Below are 19,742 nucleotides of genomic sequence, written 5' to 3'. Positions count from 1 at the left end.
CCAGGATGTGTATCTCAGTGCATTAACATTCAAAAGTTTGGGGTCAGTAAGATTTTTTTTGTTTGTAAGAAAGTGCGAAGCTGCATTAAATTCTTCAAAAGTGACAGTAAAGGCTTTTACATTGATACAAAATAAAATGTATTTAATAAAAAAGTGCTTTTGATTCTTTCTATTCATCAAAGAATCATGAAAAAATGAATCACGGTTTCCACAAAAGTATTAAACACTGACCTTTTTCAACATTTATTATAATAATAGTTTCTTGAGTTTTCTTTCTAGTTTCTTTCACCAAATCAGCATATTACACAGCAAAATCTCCAGAGTTAAATCATCTCTGCTCAGAGTACATATGGTCCCTCTCTAAATAGTGTTAAAATAACACTTAATTGATGATTGAGCATCATTGATGAACACCTGCTGTCAACAAGCAGAATCACTGAAGAAAAGAGAAACACAAGAACTATAACTGACTTCAGTCACAGCCTTATTAATTGCTTAATTTTCTAATTTTAACTCTGCTTCAGTGTTACTTTAACACTATTTAGAGAGGGACCATATGTACTCTGAGCAGAGTTGATTTAACTCTGGGGATTTTACTGTGTAGAATGATTTCTGAAGAATCATGTGACACTGGAGTAATGATGCTGAAAATTCAGATTGCCATTACAGGAATAAATAACATTTTAAAATATATTAAAATAGAAAACAGTTATTTGAAATAATAGTAATAATATTTCAGAATATTACAGTTTTTACTGTATTTTTGGTTAAATAAATGTCTTGGTGAGCATAAGAGACTTCTTTCAAAAACTAAAAATATCTTACCGACCCCAATCTTTTGACTGTGTCTGTGTGGTGTGATGGGAATTTAATCAAGGCATAGGTTCTAGTAAAACTGTTTTTCTCTTCTCAGTATGTTGTGTAGCAGTGAGGAACTGCCTGGAATGCAGGCAGAGGCAGAGAGACAGAGGCAGCAAAACCTCGCTGCCAATCAGCAAGACCCAGGAGAACCTACAGACTGCAGCGTCCGCCAGCAAGGTTATACACTCATACACCTGCACAAAAACAAGAAAACAAACACATGTACGGATGCAAAATGCATCCACACACAAACCCATTCTAGAGAGTCTCTGAAAACACATCAAATGCACATCAGAAACACAAAGACACAAATGAAATTGTGCATGTAATTAAACAGGAAGTGTATGCTGCAGTATAACGCATGATTTTCTCTCCCTCTCTGCCGCAGACTGTCATACAAAATGTCCCGCGTAACCTTTCCCCCATCAAAGACCCAGACAGACTGCTGCAAGACGTGGACATCAATCGTCTCCGAGCCGTCGTCTTCAGAGACGTGGTGAGACACTCACTTACCTGAGCCGAAGCAAAACATATGTATGATAACCTGAACAGAATGATTGTTAACTGTGCTTGTACGTTCAATAGGATGACAGTAAACAGGCTCAGTTTCTGGCTCTGGCCGTGGTCTATTTCATCTCTGTCCTTATGGTGTCCAAATACCGGGACATCCTGGAGCCACAGCGGGAGATTGGCAGGTCCAGCAGCCTATCAGGGAGGAGCATTCGACAAGAGATTAATTCACCCACCAGCACAGGTGAGCATACTGACTTAGCATCTGCAGTGATTATGAGTATGTGACCTTTTTTGCACTCAGTAGTCAGTGTTATGTGTTTTTAGGTGTTTACCACTTAAACACCCCACAAATGCTAATAAGTGTTCATCACACAGTCAAATACCTTCCACTTTTCTTAACAGTCTCAGATTGTCTACACGATATAGTCACCCAGTTACTTCCCGCAGGGAAGAATTCAACAACTTGAGCGTGCAAGACATTATTGCAAAGCTTTATCTGAGTGTGAAATTGTATTAATATTCAGGTGGGAAAGAACTGGTTGGCATACGCTGCAGTGAGCAGCACATATAAAAAAAATTGCACTTTGAATAATTGTACTTTTTTAAATGTTTTGTAAGTCTGTTGTTCTCACCAAGTCTGCAGTTTTTCATCAATAATATATTGTGAAATATTATGACAATTTAAAATAACTGTTTTCTATAGTAATATAATTTAAAATGTAAGTTATTCCTGTGATGGCAAAGCTGAATTTTCAGCATCATTACTCCAGTCTTAAGTGTCACATGCTGATTTAGTTCTCAAGAAACATTTTTTATTATTATAAATGTAGAAAACAGTTTTTGCTGCTTAATATTTTTGTGAAAACTGTGATACACTACCACTTAAAAGTTTTTGAGAAAGTTTTTTTTTTTTTTTTAAAGAAAGAAGATATTAATACTTTTATTCAGCAAGGCTGCACTCAGTTGATCAAAAGTGACAGTAAAGACATTTGCATTGTTACACTTCTGAAAATTTTTTGTTTTAAATAAATGCAGTTCTTTTGAACTTTCTATTAATCAAAGAAAAAAAATGTATTACGGTTTACACAAAAATATTAAATAGCAAAAACTGTTTTCAACATTGATAATATTTATTAATAATTGAGCATCTGCAATAAAAGGTAATAACTGAGCACCAAACAGAATAAGTTCTGAAGGATCATGTGACTGAAGACTGGAGTAATGGCTGCTGAAAATTCAGCTTTACCATCAAAGGAATAAATTACATTTTAAAATCTATTAAAATATAAAACCGTTTTATACAATTTCACAATATTTTACTGTATTTTTGATCAAATAAATGCATACAAGACTTCTTTCAAAAACAAACAAACAAAAAATCTTAATTATTACAAACTTTTTGACTGGTAAGTGTATGTTTGTGCAAATTGCAGAGAACCCATCCTCCTTCTCAGACAGTGTACGTGGAGACCGACAGGCTGCCACCCCTCTAGAGGATCTCCCCCTGGAGGGCTCGCTGCCTCACACTGACTCTGGCATCGGGGAGGAGCAAGTCACCAGTGCTCTCAATGGCTCCGAGCTGGGTGGAGACTCAAGCGGATTGGGCGGGAACTCTGGAGGTGTTGGCCCAGACGTCATGAGCGAGTTGCTGTGCACTCTGTCATCGGAGGTGAGGAAGTCCCGTGAGTCACTGCTGGAATCGCCTCCTGGCGTGGAGGTTCTGAAACCGGCTGCGTCGATCTCCAGCATCAGCCAAGCCAACAAGGGAATCAATGTGAAGGAGATCCTGAAGAGTTTGGTGGCTGCACCAGTTGAGGGGGCAGAGGCAGGGCCCGAACCCCAGCCGTACCACCCTGACCCCGCCCTAAAGAGGGAAGCTGCGGCTATGCTGCCCATGCAGTTCCACTCATTTGACAGGTGGGCAGCTCTAGTGTCTAGCACATAAAAATAACACAAGGTGTATTATGCTTATCTGTCATGTACCTGGCTGGCCGCACACTGAATCCAATGAAGACTGAAGAGGAAAAGCATAATTTATTTTTATAAATTGCATGGTGCAAAAATGTGCAACGTGAATTAAAAACAAAAGAGCACTTTTGCTACCTTTATGTTCAAGTATTTCCTTTGGCCCTATGCACCTGAAAGAAAAATAACTTTTTATCAATTTAGAGCGCAACAATTTCCTCTGATCATGTGCTTTTACTAACCTTATTAGCATACAATAATGTCTTGTTTGCTAATATATATATGTGTATATAATATATATATATGTATATGTATATATATATATATATATATATATATATATATATATATATATATATATATATATATATATATATATATATATATATATATATATATATATATATATATATATATATATATATATATATATATATATATATATGTGTGTGTATGTGTGTGTGTGTGTGTGTGTGTGTGTGTGTGTGTAATACAGTGGGTACGGAAAGTATTCAGACCCCCTTAAATTTTTCACTCTTTGTTATACTGCAGCCATTTGCTAAAATCATTTAAGTTCTTTTTTTTCCTCATTAATGTACACACAGCACCCCATATTGACAGAAAAACACAGAATTGTTGACATTTTTGCAGATTTATTAAAAAAGAAAAACTGAAATATCACATGGTCCTAAGTATTCAGACCCTTTGCTCAGTATTTAGTAGAAGCACCCTTTTGATCTAATACAGCCATGAGTCTTTTTGCGAAAGATGCAACAAGTTTTTCACACCTGGATTTGGGGATCCACTGCCATTCCTCCTTGCAGATCCTCTCCAGTTCTGTCAGGTTGGATGGTAAACGTTGGTGGACAGCCATTTTTAGGTCTCTCCAGAGATGCTCAATTGGGTTTAAGTCAGGGCTCTGGCTGGGCCATTCAAGAACAGTCATGGAGTTGTTGTGAAGCCACACGTTATTTTAGCTGTGTGCTTAGGGTCATTGTCTTGTTGGAAGGTAAACATTTGGCCCAGTCTGAGGTCCTGAGCACTCTGGAGAAGGTTTTCGTCCAGGATATCCCTGTACTTGGCCACATTCATCTTTCCCTCGATTGCAACCAGTCGTCCTGTCCCTGCAGCTGAAAAACACCCCCACAGCATGATGCTGCCACCACCACGCTTCACTGTTGGGACTGTATTGGACAGGCGATGAGCAGTGCCTGGTTTTCCCCACACATACCGCTTAGAATTAAGGCCAAAAAGTTCTATCTTGGTCTCATCAGACCAGAGAATCTTATTTCTCACCATCAGTCCTTCAGGTGTTTTTTAGCAAACACCATGCAGGCTTTCATGTGTCTTGCACTGAGGAGAGGCTTCCGCCGGGCCACTCTGCCATAAAGCCCCGACTGGTGGAGGGCTACAGTGATGGTTGACTTTCTACAACTTTCTCCCATCTCCCGACTGCATCTCTGAAGCTCAGCCAGAGTGATCTTTGGGTTCTTCTTTACCTCTCTCACCAAGGCTCTTCTCCCCCAAACAGTTTGGCTGGACGGCCAGCTCTAGGAAGTGTTCTGGTCATCCCAAACGTCTTCCATTTAAGGATTATGGAGGCCACTGTGCTCTTAGGAACCGTGCAGCAGAAGTTTTTTGTAACCTTGGCCAGATCTGTGCCTTGCCACAATTCTGTCTCTGAGCTCTTCAGGCAGTTCCTTTGACCTCATGATTCTCATTTGCTCTGACATGCACTGTGAGCTGTAAGGTCTTATATAGACAGGTGTGTGGCTTTCCTAATCAAGTCCAATCAGTATAATCAAACACAGCTGGACTCAAATGAAGGTGTAGAACCATCTCAAGGATGATCAGAAGAAATGGACAGCACCTGAGTTAAATATGTGAGTGTCACAGCAAAGGGTCTGAATACTTAGGACCATGTGATATTTCAGTTTTTCTTTTTTAATAAATCTGCAAAAATGTCAACAATTCTGTGTTTTTCTGTCAATATGGGGTGCTGCATGTACATTAATGAGGGAAAAAAAATTAACTTAAATGATTTTAGAAAACGGCTGCAATATAACAAAGAGTGAAATATTTAAGGGCGTCTGAATACTTTCCATACCCACTGTACATCATATAATACAATACAAGTTGTACATATATAAATAGTACAATATATAATATAAATTAACAAAGACACAAAACCCAAAATGACTGAATTACATCATTTGCAATGCTTTATGTAATAAACATACTCAGATATTGGGTACAGTAATCAGTTTAAATTTTCTGTGGATACTAGTTGTATGAATATTTAAATTGGACATTTCTCTCACTTTGTCATCAGTCTAGATTAGTTTTTTCTGAGCGTGGTGCAATGCATTCTGTTTACTTCTCTTTGAAGCATACATATGCTGCCATGGATTTTGACGAAAATTAGATATTTCATGCCACCTGCCCTTTGAAACATATTTTGCTATGAAAGTGAGCTTATGATGCCTTAAATGCTTCCTACGAAGGCAGCTAACTACATTTTGGAACAGAGCGATTGAACCAATAAATCACTCATAAATCAATGCAGTTACACTTACACTTCCTGAGAACAAATGAAAAAGTCAAAAACACCTCAATTACACATATGAAAGCACAAGATGTTCCTCTCATTGTTGATGCAATCCATTTCTCCATGTCTAGCTTCTCATTACCGCACAGGCGTCTGCAGAAATGCCAGTGGCTCTGTGAAATAGTGTGCTCAGGGCTCAAGAGACTGACTGGCTTAGTGTGTGGGATCCACTGATACTCTACAGCACAAACTAAAGCCCCTCCGAACATCAATCCCCTTTGTTCTTCCCAATTAAGAGAACCTGATGAATAAATTATACATAAGATTATGCTGTTCATCATTCTCAGACTCCTAAGATGTCAATAATTCATTAGGACAGGTGAATATTTTATCAGACACTCCTTTTTTCACCCTGAATGGGATGAAATGGTTTGATACACCAAATATCCAGATAGCAATCAAGCGGATTTGAGTTGCATACAAGTTGTATACACTACCATTCAAATGTTTGAAAGAAACTTTTATTCAGGAAGGATGCATTAAACATTAAACTAATCACCACACACCCGCCTCCCCTCACTCACTTGTCTCATTCACTCAGGTTGAATAGTGCTTGTATTGCATATAATTTTACTCATTCCCACAGGTTTTGCACTTATACCAAAAGCGCTCACACCAATGATCTATATATGTTGCGCTCTCATAAAGCCACCTCTCAAACAGCCTCCCATTTGTCTTTCATGGGTTATTGCACTTAAATGGTCAAGTACATACAAAATTATGTCAACATGCTCATCTTGCAGAGTATTCAGGTGAACAGTCAGTTTTGGAACATAAATATTTGAGAGAAAACGCATGTTGTGTAACAGTATTGGATTTGTGCATAAGCTCTTAAAGTGACAGCAGCCTAATAAACTAATTAAGAAAATCACAAAAAACCCAGAGAAAATCACTTGCTGTTCTTTACTGAATAACTTTTGTAACTTTAATTGTAAGCAGCATTAATCTGTATCTTATTTTTATAATGAAAACTATCCTGTGTTATTTTACATTTGATTACTTTCATTTCTGTAGTATTTCTTACCTAAATACTACTGTTAGACCCACCTGAAAAGCTTAAAGCCATGTTTATTTAATTTGTCTCTTTATTCTGTTGTATTTATTTGTCCTGTTGTTTGCATTTTTATCGGTTGCAAGTTTAATTGTTGACTGTTTACTTTTCTTTTTTTTTACACTTTTTTTTTTTGTAAATGTAGTTTCAAATAAAGCCTCCCTGTGCTGTGTAAGCTATTATAACAAAATTATTTTTCAAGGTATCATATCGAAGTTGGAAATTCCAGTATCGTGACGACACTAGTTTGGACAGTATAAAAATCATTATGTCTATGGAAAGTACCCGTAAATTACGGAAACCCAACGTGTGTGTGTGTGTGTGTACTCACAGGAGTGTGGTGGTGCCCGTTAAGAAGCCCCCTCCAGGAAGCCTGGCTGTGAACACAGTAGGTACACCCACCACCAGTGGAGTGCCCTCTTCAGGAAGTACGCCCAATATCTTTGCTGCTGCCACGGCAACACCTAAAAGCATGATCAACACAACAGGCAAGTCTTCTTGAATGTTTCTTAATATCATCTTCTGATGTAGTCAGACGAGCATGTACATATGAAATACAATGGTATGGTATGAGTGGTTAGACTGTGATATTATTTTTGTGATTTTTTTCCATTTGGTGATGTCATGGACTTCATCATTTTAGACTCTTTTCTATTTATCCGCTTGTTAAGTCGTGACGTAAAGAACGCCGTTTCCGGGTCCAAGCCTCGACTCGTTTCACTTGAGAATGCCATCGACGGCCGTTTATGAGCGCTATTTATTCATATTAAACATCAATCATTTAAAAAAGTTAAACATTTTAAATACTTAAAGTCTACACAACAGTCTCCGTGCTCACAGCGTCACAGACATTAATATTTGAATGATTTATAAAAGATGAATCATTGTCTGGCCATCTGGAATTTTGATATGGAGATAAAGGTTGTAATTATATATTTTTTGTAGTATTACACCACATCGTGTATGTATATTAGCACCATTTGTTGTTTTCTTGTGGTATGAGATAGAGCGTTAGGAATCGCTGCTGCGTGACGTCAGACTTAACAACCGGATAGTGACCATTTGATATAGTCAAGCATGCTTTGTAGCACTACATGCAGATTTTTTCTTTGGTATAGTCAGTTAACTTTCCTTGTGCTTAATCAATCCTTTCTCATGTGTCTCGTCCACTATGTCTAACAGGTGCCGCTGACTCTGCCTCTTCCTCATCCTCCTCTTCATCAAGCTTTGTGAACGGTGCCACAAGTAAAAACCTCCCAGCGGTGCAGACCGTTGCACCCATGCCTGAAGACACAGTGGAAAACATGAGGTACACACACACAGAGCCTCCACCCCATGCTCTCCCTCACTTAAAACCCCAAATCATGCATTATGACCTCACTTCCTGTGCTCGTGCTCTTTTTTTGGCAGCCATACTTCCTCCTATGATTCCCATAATCCATTAGTTTCTTTACTGTCTTTATCTTCTGCCTCCTCTCTACACTTCCCTACATCTATCTGTGTATCTTTGTAACCACCACACACAGCCACAGATTCCCTCACAGACACATACTGAGGTCTCTCTGTGCGTTTTTAAAGATGCACTTTGAGGTACTGATAGTTTCCTGCCAAATATGGATGGGTTCATCTGTTCTAATTTGAATGCAACAGAATTGATTTTGTTCATTTTTGTGTCTTTGCATGTATGACACAGAAGCTTTGGGGCTCAATCATCCTTCGATTTGGCACAGATCAACACACAGGGATTACGTCACACTATAGACTAAGAGCTGCAGTGAATGCCTGTACAGTCATTACTGTCTGTTTGTGCCCATTTGTATTGCAGTGCCTTTTGTGAAGTGGACCAGTGTCCACTGCGAACCAGGCTGACGCCTCCTGAACTCAAATCCTTTAGTTCGCTGACAGGATTCCAAACAGCCCCCAGAGATGCAGGACAGTTTCTTAGGCAAGGAAGCTTGAACTGGCCCCCTTACCCAGTGCTACCAGCTTTACATTCCCTTCCCTTCTTTCTCTCTGTCTTTTCTCTCTCTCTCTCTCTCTCTCTCTCTCTCTCTCTCTCTCACTCTCCTCCCTTTTTTCCTCTCTTTCCTGGTGGATGTGAGTTTTCAAGCTGGCCAGCTACACCACCGCTGCTGCTTTCATTCGTAACGGTTCTGCTAGATTTGATTCTGTCTTTTTTTGTACATATTTACACTGTCCAAACCAGGTATGATACGATAAAACTTCAAACATAAAAATAAAATCTCTTCAATTTTAATGTTTTTTTTCCCCGCTAAACAAGCCATAATGTGTCTGTGTTATTTTAGTATTTTGATATACTATTATAGTATTTATTAACATTTTTAAATGTGCTTTTTATTTGATATTTTTCTGATTTCATTTTAAATGTAGTTTAAGTTTTAGTAATTTTGTTATATGCATTTTTTCTTTATTTTTACTCACTTTTTATGTTTCTATTTAGCTTTTTATTTAATGATTTATTTATTTATTTTTTTAGTAATTATAGTTGTTTGACTAAAACTTTTTTATTTCAGTTATTGCCAGGGGAACATTTTTATTTTTCTAATCTAACATTAAAGGATTAGTCCACTTTTAAATAAACTTTTCCTGATAATTTACTTACCCCCATGTCATCCAAGATGTTCATGTCTTTCTTTCGTCAGTCGAAAAGAAATTAAAGTTTTTGATGAAAACATTCCAGGATTATTCTCCTTACAGTACACTTCAATGGGCACCAAACAGTTGAAGGTCAAAATTAGTTTCACTGCAGCTTCAAATTGTTCAACACGATCCCACACAAGAAATAATGGTCTTATCTAGAGAAACAATCGCTCATTTTCTGAAAAAATTTTTTTTTTGAAAATTATATAAGTTTTAACCTGAAATGCTCATCTTGAACTAGCTCTCTTCTTCTTCTCTATTAGAATTCCAGCAGTGTAGACGCTGCTAAGTGTTTTACTGCCCTCCACGGGTCAAAGTTTGAACTAATTTTTATATGCAATATGCTAGTTCAATAGTATATAACAATTAGTTCAAACTTTGACCTGTGGAGGGCAGTAATACACTTAGCAGTGTCTACACTGCCAGAATTCTAATAGAGGAGAAGAAGAGAGCTAGTTCAAGATGAGCATTTCTGGTTAAAATGTATATAATTTTCCATTTTTTTTAGAAAATGAGTGATGGTTTCTCTAGATAAGACTCTTATTTCTCATCTGGGATTGTGTTGAACAATTTGAAGCTGCACTGAAACTAATTTTGACCTTCAACTGTTTGGTGCCTATTGAAGTCCACTATAAGGAGAAAAATCCTGGAATGTTTTCATCAAAAACTTTAATTTCTTTTCGACTGAAGAAAGAAAAACATGAACATCTTGGATGACATGAGGGTGAGTAAATTATCAGGAAAAGTTTATTTAAAAGTGGACTAATTCTTTAATATATTTTTAGCTTTATTTAATTTGCCAAAAATGATTTTTAATAGTTTTTGTTTCAGTTAGAAATAACAACACTGTAATGTGTGACTAAACATTTTGCTTGTTTTCAGTTTTCATTGCATTATGCAGCGTAGCCCCGCCCAGTGTGAAATCTCATTGGTCCGCTTCTCTGTATTTTTTGCTGCATTCACATAATCTTTTTTACTGTAATTACATGATGATGATGATGATGATGATGATGATATGGGATTCTGTTTTTGAGCCGTGCATATCTGCGGACTCTAAAACATTAGTTGCTATGGCAATATTCAACACAAAAATAGATCCATGCCTGTCTTTGTTGTCGACAGCCAAACACTTAAATTACCTGAGAAAGAGCATCAGAAAGCATCACCTGCTGCCATTTTGGTTGTTTTTACATGGCAATTTCAACAAAGAAGTGAAAACTTTTAATTAAGACCAACTGGTATGGTTGCTCAAGCATGATGTGAATGCAGCATAAACATCAGATATGCTCTGATTGGCTCTGATTTTCAGTATTTCACGTCAGTTTGTACTGAAAAGATACGCCTGGTGAGGATTTAGTGTCAGTGACATGAGTTTGATAATTGATAATCCATAAAAGGCATACATGCTTCAAATCAACAGTTATATTTACAAAGAACTTGACAGAATCAACCCTGCTAGCTCGCCATTGCAGTAGAGACATTGTCATTCATAAAGTCATTCCTTGTTTGTCCTCGGACCTTTATCTCAGATTTCTTTTTCTCATGAAACCTTTCACACTCACCCTAATCTGTTTGCATCCCTGGTGCTGCAGTTGTAGTCTTAGTGCAGGTTCACACAGCTTGTAGCTAAGCGCAGTGGCACTTATGGGTGATGTGTGCATATAACAGGGTGATATGCTCTCTGCCTCCCTGTGGTTGAATTTCTGTAGGATGGCTTTAACCCAGTAGTGACTTTGCCACATACTAACCAGCTGTAATTAAAAGGAAGTGTGATTTTGAACTGGTCTCTGTATGTTGGAGCTAATTGGACCTTCTTTTCTGTCTCTTTCTGTCTTTCTTTTCCCACCCGCAGTATTACGACTAAATTGGAACGTGCGTTAGAGAAGGTGGCCCCCTTGCTGAGGGAGATCTTTGTGGATTTCGCCCCCTTCCTTTCGCGGACTCTGTTGGGCAGTCATGGGCAGGAGTTGCTCATAGAAGGTACAGGTGCTGTATAGTGCTCCTTTTCTTCTCTACCTGGTGTCTCTGTGGAGTCCCTCACTGTCTGCTGTGTGTGTGTGTCCACTGGCTGCCTCATACACACACACAATTGTGCAAGTACATGGACCCAGAGCAGGTATGAGAACAACAGAACTGCTTAGGGTCAAAGGATGTTTTAAAAATGTAAATTTAATAGGGCTTAACACGATGAAGGGACTGAAGGGAGAATTGCATTGCAAGGAAGTGTTTTAAACGATGCCAAAAAAAGGGCTCAACAATATTTTTTTTTCTTGAAGCCTAGTCATGTACTTGCCTAGATAATATTTTCCCAGTGAAAACATACATTTTCAAATTAAAATGAATAAATAACTAAAAATTAATAAACATATAATACAAATTATATGCTAAGACTTCACAATAAGGTTCCATTTGAACTTCAGAACACAAATTAAGATATTTTAGTTGAAATCCGATGGCTCCGTGAGGCCTGCATAGGGAACAATGACATTTCCTCTCTCAAGATCCATAAATGTACTAAAAACATATTTAAATCAGTTCATGTGAGTACAGTGGTTCAATATTAATATTATAAAGCGACGAGAATATTTTTGGAGCGCCAAAAAAAACTAAATAACGACTTATTTAGTGATGGACGATTTCAAAACACTGCGTCAGGAAGCATCGGAGCACAGATGAATCAGTGTGTCGAATCAGCTGTTCGGAGCACCAAAGTCACGTGATTTCAGCCGTTGGCAGTTTGACACACGAGCTAAATCATGATTCGATACACTGATTAATTTGTGCTCCGATGCTTCCTGAAGCAGTGTTTTGAAATCGGCCATCACTAAATAAGTCGTTATTTTGTTTTTTGGCGCTCCAAAAATATTCTCGTCGCTTTATAATATTAATATTGAACCACTGTACTCACATGAACCGATTTAAATATGCTTTTAGTACCTTTATGGATCTTGAGAGAGGAAGTGTCCATTGCTCCCTATGGAGGCCTCACCGAGCTATCGGATTTCAACTAAAATATCTTAATTTGTGTTCTGAAGATTAACGAAGGTCTTACGGGTGTAGAACGGCATAAGGGTAAGTAATAAATGACAGAATTTTGCAAAAACTTGCTCACACCAGTCCTGGTCCATCAGGCCATCTTTATTGTTGAGCCCTGTGATGTTCCTATCGCCATTCATCTGAAATCAACAGAAGCCCTAAATCCAGATCTAGTGTGATTCACTTTTGCTTCTTGTTCCACCACTGTCTTTTGTCTCCTTATATTTCCTTTTTTCTCCCCCCCTCCCTCTTTATTAAATCCTCTCCCTCCCCTCCCCTCCCCTCCCCTTCCTGTTGTCCTGTCAGGCTTTAATGTCTGTGCTCTCACCTTGTCTTGACCTCCTCACAGTTTAATGTTTGTCTGTTTTTGTTGTCTAGATCCGATTTATCACTTTAAACAAAATATAAGTATAATTTTACATTACACACATGTACAGTGGGGTTCAAAGGTCTGCACTTAATATCTGGGATTTAAAAATTCAATTTAAACCTAGAAATACACTAAGGGCCCTGTCATACACCCAGCGCAATGCGATGCCAGGTGCGACGCAAATGTTTTTTGCTAGTTTCAGCCCGACGCAGTTATTCATTTTCACGTCCTGTGCCACATTGTTTAAATAGCAAATGAACTCGTGCCCATCTTTTCTCCCATGGTCTGAAAAAAAAGGTGTGTTCAGGTGCATTGTTGGTATGTTGCTATTTTGAGGCAACTGAAAACAACTGCTCCATTGATCAACAAAAACCTAGTCGAAAGTTAATGCCGCAGTATTTTTATTTATTTATTTATTTAAAGAGTGCGTTAGTAATATGCACCTATAGGTGGGTAACCAAACGCGCATACACTCTGCTTGTTACACACATAGGGATGTGCAGAAGCACAAAAACATGCCAAATATTAAAAATAAAAGGATTACAATGTAAAAGATTATTATTGTGTACATAAAGATAAAAATGCCTACTTGTCATAATGGTTAGTCAAGCATGTATCAGAATTACCTATTTGCAGTAATGACAAATGAAACTGGCTAATTATTTGACCAATCGTGGCAATACACACATATTTAAACTGACTTGTCAGGTTCAGGGTGTCTTTATTCCACCATGTAAATAGAAATCTTCCATGGAGCAAGCGCAGCTGGCTTTTAAATTGAATGGGAGATGACATTCTGATTGGTTTATTGCATGTTTCGCCCAAAACACACCCATGACTTATTAAGAGAATAGGTACAACCCTTTTGGACCATGCGTCTGGTTGGCTGATCATCGTTAGACTAGCAAAAGTGGATTCGGACACGCCCTGTGCCCTCCGCTTCAGCCCATACGCTTAGATCATTAAAATAAGGCCCTAAAACATTTAGGATTTTAGACAAGTTAAAAATGGTGAATGTTATGATGTAGAAAAGCTAAGAAAGTTTTAGCAATTTTTTTGCACATTTAGTCTTTCTTTTGGAACCCACTGATATTTATTCACATCTCTTAGACGTGTGCATGCTAAAATCTGTTTTCTGTCAATGCACTGCTACAGGTTTAGTTTGTATGAAGTCCAGCACATCGGTAGTGGAGCTTGTCATGCTGTTGTGCTCACAGGTGAGATTTCTCTCTTTATTCTCTCCTAATCCATATTGACTATTTTATTTTGTCTTATCCTTCAGACTTTAAACCACCAAAGAGCCACTGATTTTTGCTGTTTTCTTTCACCTCTACACGTTCATTCAAATTTCAGGCTTTATAAAGTCCAAATAAAATAAACTGCTTTTAAACAGTTTCAAATGTTGTAAAGGGTCAGTCCTGCAACATTTCGCCAGTCTCATGAGCTAGTCTTTGAGCTGGATCTAAAAAGGATCCAATTTCAGACCCACCCAAGTATGCTGAAGCTAGTGCAGCTATCACTGCATACTTATAAACGAGACCCATTTGCTTACATTTATGCATTTTGCAGGTGCTTTTATCCAAAGAAACTTGCATTGCATTCAATTTGTACATTTTAGCAGTTCATGCATTCCCTTGGAATCAAACACAAGACCTTTACTAGCACCATGCTCTACTGTTTGTGCTACAGGAATGCTGCTTTAGCTTCCAATAACACCTCTAAACTTCAAGTGTCAAGATTCTAAAAGCATTCCTGTTGTTTTTCACAGTCTTTATGTGGAATATGATCAACCAACAATGTCTGCAATTATTTTTATATATAATTATAATTATTTTTATATACAATTTATTTTTTATAGTTTTTAGAAGTGAAGAATTCTCACTTACCTTTAAGACACTCCATGAAAATCCACCACTGCGCTCCATAATTGCCATCAATCTCCATAAGGAGAAATTTAACTTTTCTTACCACTAATCATACATTTAAAAACCAAATGATCATACAGCTACATCTGGATGTCAGATTCTTATACTAGGAACCTCACTGAACCTCTCTGAACTCTCCTGAAAGATCTAGATTTCTGACTACAGCATCTCAGCAGGCTTCCTCTGCCTTCAAAGTTGGAATTAAGATTAGGAGCTTTAGGGTGTAGCAGTGGCCCATCCAATGTTTGATGCCCTCTCATCCTCCTCTCCCCTCCCTCCCCTCTATTTCCCATCATCACTCCATCAGCACATATAGTATTACTGAAGCTCCAGGCCCTCCATTAGTGGCTCAGGGGATGAAACTGTACCCTAAATATTGATTGGCAGGAAGCAGAAGGTAATGGGAGATGACTGTGGTGTGTCCTTCTAGAAGCTTCTGCAGCGGATGCTAAGTGCATTCTGCCTCAATCTCAATAATCACTCTCGCTTATGTGGCAAAGAGCCAATCAGGAAAGATCATCAGCGCGTCTTTTCAGCAACTCCATCAGGCGCCTATATCATCCACAAAAAAGACACAAACATTGTCTTTATTATCATAAAAATACGCAGTATTTTAGCATATATTTAGAATTTCAACACTGCACTTGGCTCCAGCACAATAAAATGTTTTATTTAGCTCCATAATGGTTATTTTGTGGTGTTTCAGGAATGGCAGAACTCCATACAGAAGAACGCAGGACTTGCATTCATTGAACTTATTAACGAGGGGCGGTAAGTGCAAATTATTTTTAAAAATATTTTTAAAGTCATATTTCATACCAAAAGCAATGTGCACTGCCCCCATTTGGATTTCTGGGAGATTTGATGCAATATAGGAAAAAGGAGATTTTCATTATGCAGACGTTTATGAAAATAAAAGTGTTAATTTTAGGCTATTGGTGTCATTTACATATTTCAATTGGTTCTTTGTTTCAGGCTACTTTGCCACGCCATGAAGGATCACATTGTCCGTGTCGCCAATGAGGCAGAGTTTATCCTCAACAGGCAGAGAGCAGAAGATGTTCACAAACATGCTGAGTTTGAGGTCAGTCAGTCTGTGTGGATCACTGTGCCATGGGTTCATGGTTAATTGCTTACATTACATGAAGTACAAAAGGGACTCCACCATGTGAAGATAATTTCCTTTGTTCTTCCGTAATAGTCCAACTGTGCCCAGTATGCTGCAGACAGGCGGGAAGAGGAGAAGATGTGTGATCACCTGATCAGTGCTGCTAAGCACAGAGACCACGTTACTGCAAACCAGCTGAAACAAAAGATCCTCAACATTCTGACCAATAAGCATGGAGCATGGGGAACCATGTCACAGAGGTTCACAATCTCACAGCTTCTTGTTAACCTTTGCTACTAGTTTTCTGCTTCTTCCTCTTGTTTTCTGGATATTCCTCACCTCTTCTTCTCTTTACCACCTCAGTCAGCTGCATGATTTCTGGCGTTTGGACTACTGGGAGGATGACTTGCGCAGGAGGCGGAGATTTGTACGCAATGCCTTTGGCTCCACCCACCCGGATGTGGCTCTCAAATCTCTGGAGGAATACGGTCAGCCACAACACAGCCTTATGCCCTCACTTTAATTTATAGTGTTCAAATATGTCTCTTCTCCTATGATCATAGACATTAAAATGTAGTGATATGTGTCCATTACATTATTTAAATAAAAAACATTCACATTCTTGCCAGAAAAATAGATATTTGTAATAAGTTTTAATTCTAGACATGTTTTTGAAGAAACTTTCTGATATTTTCATAGATTTATGAAACAAAAAATAAAGTAAAAATTCAAGCATCATACTATTATTATAGTCTTACACAGTATATATAATAATGAACTAAATACTTAAAGGTGCCCTCGAATGAAAAATTTAATTTATATCTTGGCATAGTTAAATAACAAGAGTTCAGTACATGGAAATGACATACAGTGAGTCTCAAACTCCATTGTTTCCTCCTTCTTATATAAATCTCATTTGTTTAAAAGACCTCAGAAGAACAGGCTAATCTCAACATAACCTGACGTAATGGTACGTTATGTAACAGTCGGGGTGTACGCCCCCAATATTTGCATATGCCAGCCCATGTTCCCAACATTATGAAAGGCATTAGACAAGGGCAGCCATTAACGTCTGGATCTGTGCACAGCTGAATCAACAGACTAGGTAAGCAAGCAAGGACAATAGCGAAAAATGGCAGATGGAGCAATAATAACTGACATGATCCATGATATCATGATATTTTTACTGATATTTGTAAATTGTCTTTCTAAATGTTTCGTTAGCATGTTGCTAATGTACTGTTAAATGTGGTTAAAGTTACCATCGTTTCTTACTGTATTCACGGAGACAAGAGCATTATTAAACACTTGCAGTCTGTATAATTCATAAACACAACTTCATTCTTTATAAATCGCTCCAACAGTGTAGCATTAGCCGTTAGCCACCGAGCACAGACCTCAAATTCATTCAGAATCAAATGTAAACAATAAAACAGTATACAATACTCACATAATCCGACACATGCATGCCGCATGCATGGCGAACACTTTGTAAAGATCCATTTGAGGGTTATATTAGCTGTGTAAACTTTGTTTAGGCACTGTTTAAGGCAAGCGCGAGCTCCGTGGGTGGAGAGCACGAGATTTAAAGGGGCCGCACAGCATAAATCGGCTCATATTTAATGATGCCTCAAAATAGGCAGTTAAAAAAATTAATAAAATAAATCTATGGGGTATTTTGAGCTGAAACTTCACAGACACATTCAGGGGACACCTTAGACTTATATTACATCTTGTAAAAAAACATTCGATGGCACCTTTAAAACCTGCAAAATAAATAAATAAATGTTTTGGTTGTATGGGCAGGCCCTGAGGAAGAAGAGGGAATGAAGTCAAAGAAGTCATTTCGCAGTCATTCGGTGGTCAATCAGAACCCTGAGACAGAACTGATGTTGGAAGGAGATGATGATGCTGTCAGTCTGCTGCAGGAGAAAGAGATCGACAACCTTGCAGGTATTCAGCGTCTCTGCTGCACTCAGGAGGCTATTACTCACAAGCAGCCCCCTCAAATCCCATTGTAAGGGTGCCATAGCATTATTAAACAAATTAGTCTTAAAGGCCAGCCTGAACCAACAGCGCCGCTCTAGTTGTTTGTTGAAACCATTAGTGTGGTGGTGGTTTGATGTATTGTTGATGCATGTGCTAATGTATTCAACTGTACTTTATTCCCAGTGGCTTTTCGTCCGAGGGTATTTATCTCAAGAGGCAAGTTTGGTCTTTCAGTAAATGAATATGCTAATTAATGTTTTAGCCCAGAATGAGCTCCAGCGCCTCTGCCTTTTGATGCAGATCTCAACTGAATCCGCACAAGAGTGTGATTATGAGCTTAAGTGCTACATCTGATTTTGACATTGAATAGCCGAATCACTAAATTAACCAATTAACGCTTATCAAATTAACCACTTATTCATTATCTTAATGAGCCACTGACTGTATTTAACATATTATGGCTATTTAATCAATATTTAATTAAACTACTGAGCTTGTTTTTTCCTTAGATTTTTCTTTTTTACAGAATACTTTCTTAGTCAGTTGGATCAAAGAGGTCTATGTCTATTCATCTCAACATGGAGAATGTGGTTTGAAATATAATGATCATGTGAATTCATGAGATCATGAACTGTAGGAAAATAGCATGTTTATAACAGAAATCAGCTGATGGCACTACTAAAATGCAAATTTTTAAAGACCATTAATGGTGAAAGACACTTTGTAAACTAAATGATGTTGTATAAAATTTTACTGGTCTGGAAATCCCAAGTTATTGGAAAATCTAACTGTAATCGCTTGTGATTTTTACTAATTCAGGACTTTTAAATGTCAAATGTCTCATTCTGTGGCATGGTTTCTTTCAGGTCCAGTGGTTTTGAGCACTCCGGCCCAGCTTGTTGCTCCTGTGATTGTTGCTAGAGGGACGTTGTCAATCACCACAACAGAGATCTATTTTGAGGTGGATGAGGATGATCCAACTTTCAAAAAGATTGATGCAAAGGTATGTGCCACTGCCGATGTCACTCTATGAGTTATAGCCTCATTTTTTACGTTGGAGATTACTTTTTTTTTTTTTTTACACAGAATTATTGAAGATTTTATCAGTTGTCAGGAATATTATCCAGTCAGAATTTCATAATCATACATTGCTGTAGCTATTGTCTCAAACACTGTCTTCTCTGCTAACTACAGTTTGTTTGTTTGTATCTAAATGCTGTGCTTGTGTGTTTGTCAGGTGTTGGCGTATACTGAGGGTCTGCATGGGAAGTGGATGTTCAGTGAGATCAGAGCAGTTTTTTCCAGACGCTACCTGCTCCAAAATACTGGTTTAGAGGTCTTCATGGCCAACAGGAGTAAGATGCCAACATGCCAAACAGCAATGTCAAATTGATGTTTGATTCAAGGTTTTCAAATAACACTTTTTTTTTTTCATCATATCATCTCCACAGCATCCGTCATGTTCAACTTTCCGGATCAGGCCACAGTAAAGAAGGTAGTGTACAGTTTACCTCGGGTCGGCGTTGGCACCAGCTATGGCCTCCCTCAGGCTAGGTAAGGTCTTTGATGCTGGCTTTTTAAAATTTAAACTGGCTCTGTGACATGAGATCAGTTTAGGAGTGGTTGTTATTTGACTAAATGTTTAATTAATAGTA

At 38.0% G+C, this 19,742-nt stretch overlaps 1 protein-coding gene across 1 annotated transcript in view; it reads left to right on the top strand.

Annotated features, from left to right (window-relative positions):
• nbeaa (neurobeachin a) overlaps positions 1-19,742 on the top strand; it is a 157,800-nt gene that overhangs the window by 124,642 nt on the left and 13,416 nt on the right. Inside the window, exons 28-44 of the mRNA XM_067397734.1 lie at positions 914-1,038; positions 1,250-1,357; positions 1,447-1,615; positions 2,808-3,291; positions 7,332-7,486; positions 8,181-8,307; positions 8,824-8,943; positions 11,512-11,645; positions 14,221-14,282; positions 15,697-15,761; positions 15,966-16,074; positions 16,192-16,358; positions 16,462-16,586; positions 17,905-18,051; positions 18,954-19,090; positions 19,325-19,442; positions 19,539-19,641. Coding sequence (XP_067253835.1) covers positions 914-1,038; positions 1,250-1,357; positions 1,447-1,615; positions 2,808-3,291; positions 7,332-7,486; positions 8,181-8,307; positions 8,824-8,943; positions 11,512-11,645; positions 14,221-14,282; positions 15,697-15,761; positions 15,966-16,074; positions 16,192-16,358; positions 16,462-16,586; positions 17,905-18,051; positions 18,954-19,090; positions 19,325-19,442; positions 19,539-19,641 — 2,455 coding nt within the window. The remainder of the gene's footprint in view (positions 1-913; positions 1,039-1,249; positions 1,358-1,446; positions 1,616-2,807; positions 3,292-7,331; positions 7,487-8,180; positions 8,308-8,823; positions 8,944-11,511; positions 11,646-14,220; positions 14,283-15,696; positions 15,762-15,965; positions 16,075-16,191; positions 16,359-16,461; positions 16,587-17,904; positions 18,052-18,953; positions 19,091-19,324; positions 19,443-19,538; positions 19,642-19,742) is intronic.

This window comes from Chanodichthys erythropterus, chromosome 10, assembly GCF_024489055.1.
Source record: "Chanodichthys erythropterus isolate Z2021 chromosome 10, ASM2448905v1, whole genome shotgun sequence".
Taxonomy (NCBI): domain Eukaryota; kingdom Metazoa; phylum Chordata; class Actinopteri; order Cypriniformes; family Xenocyprididae; genus Chanodichthys; species Chanodichthys erythropterus.
The sequence above is the reverse complement of the archived record's forward strand: the minus strand, read 5'-3'. Positions and strand labels throughout refer to the sequence as shown.